We start from the raw sequence: 12456 nt of genomic DNA, 5'->3' as shown, positions 1-12456 counted from the left end.
GTTCTCATGCCCCGTCGCCTCTCCCATCGATTATGTCTTTCCCTTCTCTCGTCTCTCTCGTTCCTCTCGTTGCGACATTTCAGCCACTAACGACATCACAACCTTGTCCCTTACAACTCTGTATCTGAAGCCAAGAAGCTCTGGTCCTTTTTTTGCTTTGAAAGCCAATGCTTCAACCAGATCTACAAGAGGTGTGAGAAAGATGTTGTCTGGCATTGCAAGCACACTAGATCCAAATAGTATCTGGTGCATTAGGAGGGTCTCAGTTCATTTGAGACTTTGTTGGGGAAGTGGTTGGGTCCAAGTTAAGGTTACTTGGTTAGAATTGGTGTTTGGTTGGCATTCCCAAGGGCCCACCAAGAGGAGGGGGTCTTAAAATGGGCAGAGAAAAGATGTGCTTAGATGTAAAGTATTGGTCGAGGGATAGTGCCAAGTAAAGGCACTATAGTGGGAAAGGGAAAGGTGCTGCAATGAGGGTGAAGAGAGAAAATAGAAGGAGAATAAGATGAAAGGAAGAAGAGAGGAAGAGGAAGAGGAAGGGAAACAGAGGACCGAGAGGGAGAACGTAGAGCAATCAGGAATATTTCTCAATTTTCCATTCAATAAGTTTCTAGAACATTACAAGTTTTAAATAGACATCAAAAGCCTAATTGATAATTCTAAATGACAAAAATGCCCTTAAACAAATAAAATAATTATGTCTACGGACAATACAAAATATAAATAATAAAATTAAAAAATAACACCTAATCAGTCCTAAATTACTCACTACCCAACCACAACATGGTGGGTCTCTCCATGGATCAATGTCTTCTGGTGTAGACTCGTGTCATAGGCGGTACATGAGTGTTGGATCTTCACTCTGATACCAGACTTGACGGGGAATGAAGGCGCTGCAGTCGGGAAACATAGGGCCAAGAGGGAGATCGTAGAGCAGTCGGGAAGATTTTTCAATTTTACATTCAATAAGTTTTCAAAACATTACAAGTTTTAAATAGACATCAAAACCCTAATTGATAATTATAAATAACAAAAATACCCTAATTTAGCACACAAATCAGCAGCCGAATTGGCTAATCTAAGTACATGAGACAAAGTATAAGAAATAGTGGAAACAATGTCCATAATATCAAGATAAAGTTGCAGTGACGCCAAGGGGGGAAGGATGAGGTGGAGCACCATCCGATGACGACTTTGGAGTCTCCTTCCAAGATAAGAAAACCTCTGAAACGATCCTGAAATAGCGCAAGCTGTGAAGGAGTCTGGAGAGCTCAACTATGGTCGAGTCAGTAATGCCAAGAGGACTAGAGTAAGAGATAATGGCAGTGCCTCCAGGATAAAAAATCACCCCACCAAAGTCCGCCAAACCTAAGTTCCCAAAGACACTACCATAAAAATTAAGCTTATAATAACCGGTGGGAGGAGGCACCCAAGAAGCAACTTGACAAGGAGTAGAGGGAGCAGACATCTGAGCAATAATCTTCCAGTTGGTGCGGGTAGGGGCACTAGAGAGGCAGGTGAATTCTTTCCAAGTACGGATCTAGGTAGAGATGAGCCCCGTGGTAGTACAAGAGACCACAGCAACAGAGAGGAAAGCACAGTCAAACCGTCTAGAGTTCCTCTCCTTCTAGAGACACCAAGGTACGAAAGCAATGCAAGCAGCTAGCAAAAGCTTACCGAGGCCGGGAAGGCGGGTCCCAGAGGAAAAGTAACACATGGTGCTCAGGTTGTGCAGGATGCAAAAACTGAGGCCCATACTATCAATCATATAAATCAAGACCTTCCAAGCAAAGCCACAGTGGAGGAGAAGGTGGCTAATAGTCTCAGCCTCCGTCCCATAGAACGGGCAGAGAGAATCAGGAGTTGTGTTGCCACGCCTGATAAGGTTGTCAGTAGTGATGATCTTGTTGCGGCAAGCACTCCAAACAAAAAAATCACCTTGGGTGGGGCCAAGAGGTGCCAATCAAAGGCGGTCGGATGAGGGGCAGGAGGCCAGGACCATCCCATAAGATGGTGGTAGGCCGAGGAGACCAAGAATCGCCCACTGTCGACAGGGAGCCAAATCAACCAGTCAGCCATCTGGGGACAAACCTTAATACTGCCAAGACTAACAAAAATGCCCCTAAACAAATAAAACAATTACGCCTAAGGACAATACAAAATATAAATAATAAAATTACAAAATAAGACTTAATCAGTCCTAAATGACTCACTACCCAACCACAACGTGGTGGTCTCGCCGTGGATCAATGTCTTCTGGTGTAGACTTGTGTAATAGGCAGCATACGCATGGTGTCCTCACCAAGTGGCCTAAACCGCACAATGACTGGAGGGATAAGTAGCAAAGGCAGCAATATAGGCTTGATGTTTAGAGAATAATGATGGATACACGACCAAGTTTTGTCGGTTGGATCATTACATTTTGAGCTTTACTTTAGCCCCAAGTTTCATTAGGCAAGGCTATTTGTACAAAAGGAGTACTTTAAAATGGCAGCAATGGCCAAGTGCACCAAAGTATGGCCCACATATGCACCATGCCGCACAGCAGGAAAAACAGAAAGGTCTTCTTGCAAAACATATGCTATAATAGGTAGAGGATCTTTCTGGCACAATTTGAAATCTACAGCCATCTGCAGGGAGAAAAATTCAACTACTTCAGCAGGGGGTGCCTATATTTCCATACATGCTTTATCACAAAAAAGCTGATGTTAACCAGAACATAAGAGTGGAAGATAAAGCCAATAATCATACTCAGATCCTTATCATAACTATGATGGGCTAAGCAATAACATACCTCCAACAATCTGCTCAATCATTTTGAACTTTCAGCCTACCTCTATTACCTACCAAGCCCCCAAGTGGCACTAACAAAACACTTGTTAACTTTTCAACTGTTAAGTCTCCCTCAAGAACTTCTAAACCATATCAAACATCTTTCCTGTTTCCCCATCTATTTGTGCTTTTGCAAAGAGATGTAGCCTCAAATCATACAAGGACAATATTTATGTGCAAAAATTGATGTCGAGTGAAATTAGAGAAGGCAAAGCTGTTTTTTAATAAGGAAAGACAGCTATACAAAAAGATTTTTTCTTGAAAAATTACAAAAAATATTGCTTTATAACACTATACCTATCAAATTTTGATCATTTTGCTATAGTCAGTACCTGGTGAATGAATTCAACCTCTCTGAATGCAGATATCACATATTTAAGCTTCCTACTTGCATTTCTTGCATCTGTGTAGTCCAAGGAGCGGATCTGCTTGTAAAAGTCCACCAGAAACAGAATTATTAATTTTTCAAAGTAAAATAGAATTGTCATGAATCTGTCCATAAAAGTCCGTCAGAAATAGAATTATAAAATTTAGAATGAAATAGAATTATCCTGAGGAACTTCTTCAAGGAAGCTTTTCCACTAACTAAGGTTATGAACTTTAACATATATTTGTACCAATAAAGATGGAGCAAATAGGTTAGCAGAAATATAATGAAAAGTCAAAGTGAAAAATAGATATTAAAAAAACATAGAAAGCATTCCACTGATCTAATAATCTCAACAACTTTTTAAAACACAAGGGTAAAGTTCTGTAAAAAGATAATGGAGAGAAAAGAAACAGAAGAAAGCAGAAGAAAGAAAAGCTGTGCAGAAGAGAGAAGAGCTGCACAGAACAAAGCAGCTCGTTAGGAGTCAGATCTCAACTCCAAACCATTATATTAATTCACTTAAGAGTGCAATTACAGCAATGGACAAAAATGCCCCTCAAGGTCTACACACAGAGAGACTCTAAATAAACAGAAAAATAAAAGGATAAAAAGACTCTCTTACACAAATATGAGAGACAGGAAAAGCTTACAAATGAAAAGACTAAATTACCCGTAACTCTAATACTTTCCATAAAGCTGGAGCATAAATATCATGAAGATCTGGCTTATTACAAGACATCATAAACTCATCTCTCAAGTGGTTGGGTAAATATTTCATCAAACTGAACTTCTAACTTCACATAAGGTGTGACAATCTTCCTACTTATCACTGAATCACAAATAAAATGACAATAATTTATGTGTTTCACTCCTTAATAAAACATGAGATTGTCTATAATGAAAATAGTTGTGTGGCTCTCACATTCCATCACCATGGGACTCTAAACTTCAACACCACAATTCACCACACAAGATCAGCAGTTATATGAGTCAACACCTATATTTAGCTTTTGCACTTGAGTGAGCAACCATTATCTATCTTTTTACTTTTCCAACTGACAAGATTCCCACCCACAAACATATAGTATCCTGAAGTAGATTTCATATCCAACTTAGAACCAACATAGCCAGCATCTGAATACCCCTTAATATCAATATGCTCATGTGACTAACAGAGGAGCCCCTTACTGGAGCTCCTTTCAAGTATTTTAAAATCCACTATGCTACCTAATCTAGGATTTTCATAATTTGACTGGCTACTTCTATGGGAAACTGTCAGGTCCAACTAACCTCCAATACTTTTCATATCCCTAACTTGTGGTCTCCGATTATCATGAAGTTTAAGATTAACCTTCACCAGGATGTCAACTAGTTTTGCACCAAGTAAACCATAATCATGTAATGAGTTTGTGATATATTTGCACTGAGACAAGACGATGCAATTCCACTTCAATACCAAGAAATATCAAATATCTCAACTATCCAGGATCCTTTATCTAAAGTTGATTTTTGAAATAATTTTTCACTTCTTCAACACCAACTCTGGCACTCCCAGAAATTACTTTATCATCCACATAAACAATTATCACTATAACTCCAAAAAAGGACTTGAGGACAAATAACGAGCAATTACAATGACTATGAAAAAAGCCAAAAGCAATGACCACTCTACTAAACTTCTCAAACCATGCCCTCAAAACTTTACTCTAAACCATAGATCTCCTCATTCAGTTTAAACACCTTTTCTATCTCCCCCTAAGCAACATACTCAAGGAGTTGTTCCATATACACTTCCTCTTGAAGGTCCCCCATATAGGAAAGCATTTTTTAATGTCATAGTAGAGATAACTAGTAGAGAGGCTAGTCCTTATTCATAGCCACAAATATTAGAATGTGCACAACACTTAATCTTGCCACAAGAGAGAAAGTACAAAAGAAATTAAGTCTATACATTTCGGTGTACCCTTTGACTATTAGTTTAGCTATATATCTTTCTATGGAGCCATCAGCATTATACATGAAAATATACCACTATGCAGCACCAGGAATACACATACTCCAAGTTCCCCTAGAAATTAAAGCCTGCATTTCCTGATGCGTGGCAGCAATGGCACCCTGGACAAATCCAAGGCTTCCTGCTTTTTTTATTTTTTGAAAGAAGGCGTGATTTTATTAAGCCCGAAGGCAGACAACAACAGAACACAATCAAGTAGGGGGACCCTTTACAACTAGGGATTGCAAGCTAATCCCCTCTCTAGCAAGATAATCAACGGGACTATTTGTTGATCTAGGAACAAGAGACTAGCTGACCTCAACATCTTTACAAAGATCCAAAATCTGAGAAAAACAAAAACAAAGACGCCGAGGGTCACCTAACCCCAGGAATAGAAACACAAGACAAGGATACTGCAAGGGAGAGATATTACCAAACATGCTTAAATATGGGATATCTGGTAGACACACTATTCGATCCTGGGAGCAAAAGGAAAATCAAACCGATTTACCTCAAAACCATCAGATGTCATAGTAGATGATGAAGGAATAAGTGTGGTTGAACCTCTTGAACTTGAGTATTTGGAATGTCCTCATGAGATAAATATTCTTCCTTAATATCTGCACCTTGTTCACCACTAGAAGTTGGTTTACGGCACTGATATACTTTATGTAATTTTCTCCACCCCGGCATCACAGAAACAACAGGAGCATCCACCAATGGAACTGGACGAGGAATAGTGGGACACAAAGGAAGGAATGACTGACTTGGAAGAGAATGAAAAATATTAAACACTCGAAAAACGTTACATTTTTTATTTTTATTTTGAAATGATGCTGATTTTTATTAAGACAAAAGCTCAAAAGAGCATATTACAAAGGAGGGAATCCTTCCTATACAATGAGAGATTGCTGGGAAGTTCCGAATTTTGCCAATTTATCAGCCAAAGAGTTGGCTGATCTAGGAATGAAATTCCAATTACAATGCGAAAAAGATACAATGTCAGCAATACTATCAGTGATGGGCTAGTGGCGCCAAGGGGGGAGGCTGTCTTTGGAACACCAACTAATGACCGTCTTCGAGTCGCCTTCAATTATTAACTTGCCATGGAGACGATTCCTGAAGATTTGGAGGCCGAACAGCAGAACACTAACTTCAGCAGTATTAGAATCGGTAATGCCCATCGGACCAGCATAAGAAAGAATGGGGTCTCCATTGTGACCTTTGAATATACCACCAGCTCCTGCTAGACCAGGACATCCAATAGCACTACCATCAAAATTCAGTTTTATGCAGTCACAAGGGGGAGGGTCCCAGATAGCCATTCTAGGAGCTCTGCTAAGGCTAGACATGTGAGCGATCAAATTCCAATTTTCCCGAAGGGAAACCCTCGATAGAGTGGCAAAATCCTTCTTTGTATGAAGCCAACTCGAGATGAGGCAGATGGCATGAGAAGCTATGTTGTCTGGGGTGCTAGCTTTGGAGTTGAATCTCCGATTGTTCCGCTCGAGCCAAATGCACAATGGAACATGCGCAAAACAGGCCGAAAGAATTAACTTGCCCAGGCCAAGGTTCACGTATTAAAAGACCAAATTACCCTTAACTCTAAAAAGAAGGGTTTCTCTAAAGAATCAAAGCAACATAGGATTTTCTGATCTCCCTTTCATTATACAACTACAGAAATACAAAAGGCCTACAGTGTTCAATTTTTGGAAGTTTCTGAAACAATTCTGTGGGAATTAGACCAATGGGATTTTAAAAGAAACTCCACAAAGCAAGGTTCATATTGCAGATAAGTAACATATATAGCATAATCTAACAAAAAGTATCATGGAATCAAAAGTTGGATACAAAACTCAATTAAGATAAGGGGATGTACATCACATATAAGGAAACAAAAACAACAGAGAATCAACTGTACCTTTGAAGACCATTTCTCCAATATCTCTTTTAGGTTTCCATCCCGGGACTTCCACATTAAAGCCTACTTTAAGACCAGCATCATAAGAAAATTAAGAAGTTAAAGAACTAGACCAGTATCGAAGTAACCTACATGACAAATGACTTTTTTTTCTTGAATGATGTGAAAATTTCATTGCAACATGACATATACAAAAACCAAAAAAACTAAATTCAATTAAATTAAAATAAAAAAAGAAATGCAATCAATCAGTAGTATGCGAATTCACAATTAGTTGTTGCAAGGTTGTACCCTCCTTTGTAAGTTGATCTGCTTTTTAATTGTTTTCATTTTTTTTTTTTTGAGAAAGTGATGATTTCATATATTTTTTAAATGATGCTGAATTTTATTAAGAGAGCTCAAACGAGCAGATTACACGAGGGGAAGCCTTCCCAAACAATGAGAGATTGTTGGGAGGTTCCGAATTTTGCCAATTTATCAGCCAAAGAATTGGCTGATCTAGGAACGAGGTTCCAATTACAATGATTGGATGACACAATGTCAGCAATACAATCAGTGATTGGCCAGTGACGCCAAGGAGGAGAGCTTTTTTTTGAACACCAGCTGATGACAGTCTTTGAATCGCCTTCAATAATCAGCTTGCCATAGAGCCACTCTTTAAAGATTTGGAGTCCGAACAGAAGAGCACTCACTTCAGCAGTATTTGAATCAGCAATACCCACCGGCCCTGCATAGGATAAAATAGGGTCTCCACTGTTGTCTCTGAAAACAACACCAGCTCCAGCCGGCCCAGGACAGCCTAAAGCACTGCCATCAAAATTGAGTTTGATGCAATCGTAAGGGGGAGGATCCTGGGTAGCCATAACCGAATTCCTACGGGGGCCAGCCATGTGCGCTATCAAACCCCAATTTTCTCAAAGGGAGACGCCCGATAGAGAAGCAAACTCCTTCCTAGAATGTAGCCAACTCGAGATAAGGCCCACTGCTTGAGAAGCTACATTAGGGGGGCAAGAGGTGCAAATAGTGAGATTGCCACGGCGATGAAGGTTGACAGCAATGAGTATTCTGTTGAGCCCGGCACTCCAAATGAATAATTTGATCTTCGGGGAAGCGGAGAGATGCCAAATAAATTCAACCTCATGCTTGGGGGTAACTGAAGTCGAATGTGTAGGCAAAAGAGACTGAGAAAGTACCACTCGCCTCTGGCCACCAAATCTTTGAGTCTTCCAAAGAGTCACAGGGCCTAGAGTCATAAATCAGCGCAAGGAGCCGAGAAGCAAGCAGGGCATCCACGTCATCCAATCCTCTACATAATCGAAGATCCCAACTATCCAGCCTCCAGGCATCCGCAACTAACATATCGCACTGTGTGGAGGCCCACCAAATACTGCTAAATGAGCCTTTTAGGTGCCCAGAGCTAACCCACCAAACTTCCCAGAAGCGGATTGAGCGACCATTTTCAACGTGAAAACGGATGCCTGAGTGGAACAACGGAAGGAGAGGAAAATAGCTCTCCAAATAGGAGATAAAGAAGCTCTCCTCCCTCCCGAGGTCCACCAGAACTCATGTCGATTAAGCTTGGATGCCACCATTGGTCTCCATAGATTGTTGCCAATAGTGTTGAATTTCCAAATCCACTTAAGGAGGGCCATGTTCATGTCCTTGGAGAGCCTAATACCCAGATCTCCCCTAGATTTGGGAATGCAAACATCGAACCCTAAATGAGCCTTTTAGGTGCCCAGAGCTAACCCACCAATCTTCCCAGAAGAGGATTGAGTGACCATTTTCAACGTGAAAACGTATGCCTGACTGGAACAATGGAAGGAGAGGAAAATTGCTCTCCAAATAGGAGATAGAGAAGCTCTCCTCCCTCCCGAGGTCCACCAGAACTCATGCCGATTAAGCTTGAATGCCACCATTGGTCTCCATAGATTGTTGCCAATAGTGTTGAATTTCCAAATCCACTTGAGGAGGGCCATGTTCATGTCCTTGGAGAGCCTAATACCCAGACCTCCCCTAGATTTGGGAATGCAAACATCGGACCATCTCATTAGATGGTAATTAAACTCGGTAGAGGTGCCTTGCCAAAGGAATCTTCTCAACATGCCATCAATCTGATTACATATCACGGTCGGGCAATGCATGAACAAGAGGAAATAGTTTGGGATCCCAGCCAAACAAGATTTGAGTAGAGTAAGCCTCCAGCTTTGGATAGAAAGCGACCCCTCCAAGTAGCCAATAGGCGATCCAATCTCTCAATAATCAGGCTCCATAAGTCCTTGCTGATGTGGGATGAAAAGAGAGGGAGACCGAGGTATGTGGTGGGGAGGGTAGATATAGAACAGCCCAAGAAATCCGCAATGGATCGGCGTTCGTCTGTGTTGATGTTAAACCCCATCAGAGATGTTTTCTGCCACGATACAATCTCAAAAAGCCCCAATAAAGCCTTGATCTTCACAATATTCTAAGGATCCGACCCCGAACAGTAAGGTATCATCCGCATATTGGAGAAAGGGAATGTCAAAAGCCTCACAACTGCTAATCGACCCAAGCCAACCAACCTCTCTAGCCCAATAAGTCATGACCGATAGAAGCTCAGCGACAATATTGAATACAAGAGGGGAAAGCAGATCCCCTTGCCGAATACCCCTGGATCCCTTAAAAAAGACATAAACAGTCCCATTGAGAAGGAGGTAAAAAGAGGCCGATGAGACACATGATCTAATCCAACCTCTTCAACGGTCACCAAAGTCCATTTGACCTAGACGGTCATCTAAGAGATCCCATTTAACCCTGTCAAATGCCTTCTCAAGATCAAGCTTCAAGGCAAATCGAAGGCAACTAGAGCGGGAGAAATGGTTGAGGAGCTCGTTAGCCGCCATGGAAGAGTCAAGGATGTTCTTCCCCCATAGGAAAGCACCTTCACCATTGTGGATGACCAAGGGAAAGAGGAACTTCAGTCACCAAGCGAGGAGCCGAGCAATAATTTTGTAAGAGCTGGAGATGAGGCTTATGGGCCGGAAATCACCTGACTGCTCAACATTGTCTTTCTTCGGAAATAAGGCAATAAAAGAAGCTCCCATACTTCTGAAGGTGATGCCATTCTTGTGAAAACCTCGAACCATATTGTGTATGTCCTGCTTAATACAAGGACAAGCTCAATGATAGAAATCTCTGTTAAACCCACCCGGACCAGGCGCACTGTCATAGGTCATACCAAGAACAACCTTCTCAATTTCCAACTCAGAGAAAGGAAGCTCAATCAGGGAAGCGGCGGCATTCGAGATTTTGGCAAAGTTGAGGTGTTGGAGCTTAGGACGATGAGGGCACTCTGAATAAAGATTTGCACAAAACTTGATCAGAGTATCAGTAATGCAGGATATGTCCAAGGTTACCTCATTGTCCACACACAATGAGGTAATTCGTTTAGTCCTCCTCACCGAGGCGATGGCATGAAAATTTTTTGTATTGGCATCTCCCTCATTCAGCCATCTGAAGCGGGCGTGTTGCTTCCACCTCACTTGCTCCAAGTGGAGAAGAATAAAAAGAGGAGCCTGAAGAGCAGCTCAACAAGAGAATTCAGCATTGGACAGGTACTTAAAACTCTTCAGCTTCGTCAAGGACATCAATATGGGAAAGAAATTTTCTCGACATCAAGGGAGGACTTCAGGTTGGAGGCCCAGGACTTCAGCTTACCTTTGAGAAGCTTAAGTTTCTGAGGGAGGTCCCAATCGGCACGATGACCATCGGTAAACTCGGACCACCAATCAGCAAGGAGGTGATCAAAATCTGCCTCAAGTAACCAAGAGTTCTCAAAGTGGAAGGGGGCAAGACCCCACCTACCAAAAGACGTAGAAAGGAGAATCGGCCAGTGATCAGATTCCACCCAGTTGAGAACCCTGCCTAAAGCATCTTCATAAATCTAAAGCCAATCGCTACTCACAAGAAATTTGTCCAGCTTGGAGAGAATAGCTTGTTTCTGCCCATTCGACCAAGTAAATGTCTTTCCAAATAGAGGGATCTCAACCAGCACTGTACCCCCAATAAAGTCCACGAAACTCCTCATGGAAGTGGATATACAAGTGGCAGGAGGGGATTTTTCGTTGTGAAATCTGATCGCATTGAAATCACCCTCAATGAGCCAAGGTAGCGACCATAGTTGAAGAAGATTGTGAAGCTCCTCCCAAAAAGATCTACGTTGCCGGTATCTAGTGGGTCCATATACCCCGGCAAGCCCCCAAGTGCAACCAAGTAGCAGTCCCGGAATTTCAACCCAATCGAAAATTGACCAAGGCAAAGATCCGTGAGGTCGACCAAGCCAGAATTCCAGAGAACCATTAGACCACCGGAATGACCCACCACATCAATAACACCCCACTCCAAGGTAGGGCAGGACCACAATTCCTGTGCAATGGAGTTAATCATGCATTGACACATCGTCTCTTGAAGGATCACAATCGAGGCCTTGAAGGATTCGAGCACTCTACTAGTAACGGCACGCTTTCTGGGCGAGCCAACTCCTCGAACATTCCAGGATAGAACAATCATTTATCGGATCGTCTATGGACTCCAAGGTCACCATCACTGGGCAAATAGCCTTTGTAGACCACTCCCATGAGTCTGGCAAGGTTCATAATCTGCTGCTGGGATCGTTTGTGGACTCCAAGGTCACCATCACCGGGCAAATAGCCTTTGTAGACTACTCCCATGGTCTGGCAAGGTTCATAATCTGCTGCCAGGCATCATCATCTTATCGGTGCCACTCCGACTAGAGAGTGGCAGCGATTTGCTCTGAACTATACTCTCGGCAAGGTGATGCTCTCGGCCTATGCTAGCTTTATACCGTGGGGTTTATGGAATGAACGCAACCGTAGAAGGTTTGAAGGTAAAATCGAATCTGCGGACCGAGTGGTTGGGCATATTTCCTCTTGGCACCTCACGAAAAAGTCTTTCTCCTCATTTGTGGGGACTTCTGTCTGTGATAACTGATTTAATTTGGCTAGGTTGCACTTGAAGACAAATGCCCGGACTATGCAGGAATGGACCCCTCCTCATCCTGGTTACCTTAAGTTGAACTTTGATGGTTCTTCTCTGGGTAACCCCGAACTGTCAGGATTCGGTGGGGTTATCTCAGACCACCTAGGTAACCAACTTTACTCATATGCCGGCCCTTTAGGAATCTCAGACTCTACGTCGGCAGAGCTTCACGGTCTCCTCAATGGGCTCCACATTTTCCGAGATAAGTGCTTCGACCCCATTCATATCGAAGGGGACTCGAAGGTGGTCATTGGATGGTGCGAGCGTACATCCCCTCCCCCGTGGCGTTATTGGGACATTTTT

The 12456-nt window shown here is 42.2% G+C and overlaps 1 protein-coding gene across 3 annotated transcripts in view; it reads right to left on the bottom strand.

The window, feature by feature from the left end:
• LOC137944241 (uncharacterized) overlaps positions 1 to 12456 on the bottom strand; it is a 120342-nt gene that overhangs the window by 62651 nt on the left and 45235 nt on the right. For all 3 annotated transcript variants that reach the window (XM_068789865.1, XM_068789874.1, XM_068789881.1), the window contains 2 exons: positions 7117 to 7179; positions 3165 to 3257 (listed from right to left, as the gene is read on the bottom strand). In XM_068789865.1, coding sequence (XP_068645966.1) covers positions 3165 to 3257; positions 7117 to 7179 — 156 coding nt within the window. The remainder of the gene's footprint in view (positions 1 to 3164; positions 3258 to 7116; positions 7180 to 12456) is intronic.

The sequence above is a fragment of the Aristolochia californica genome, unplaced genomic scaffold, assembly GCF_029961685.1.
Source record: "Aristolochia californica isolate CCGP_79_NKW_82.1479 unplaced genomic scaffold, dmAriCali1.0.hap1 SCAF_1, whole genome shotgun sequence".
NCBI classification, from domain to species: domain Eukaryota; kingdom Viridiplantae; phylum Streptophyta; class Magnoliopsida; order Piperales; family Aristolochiaceae; genus Aristolochia; species Aristolochia californica.
This window is presented reverse-complemented; position numbering and strand designations above follow the sequence as displayed.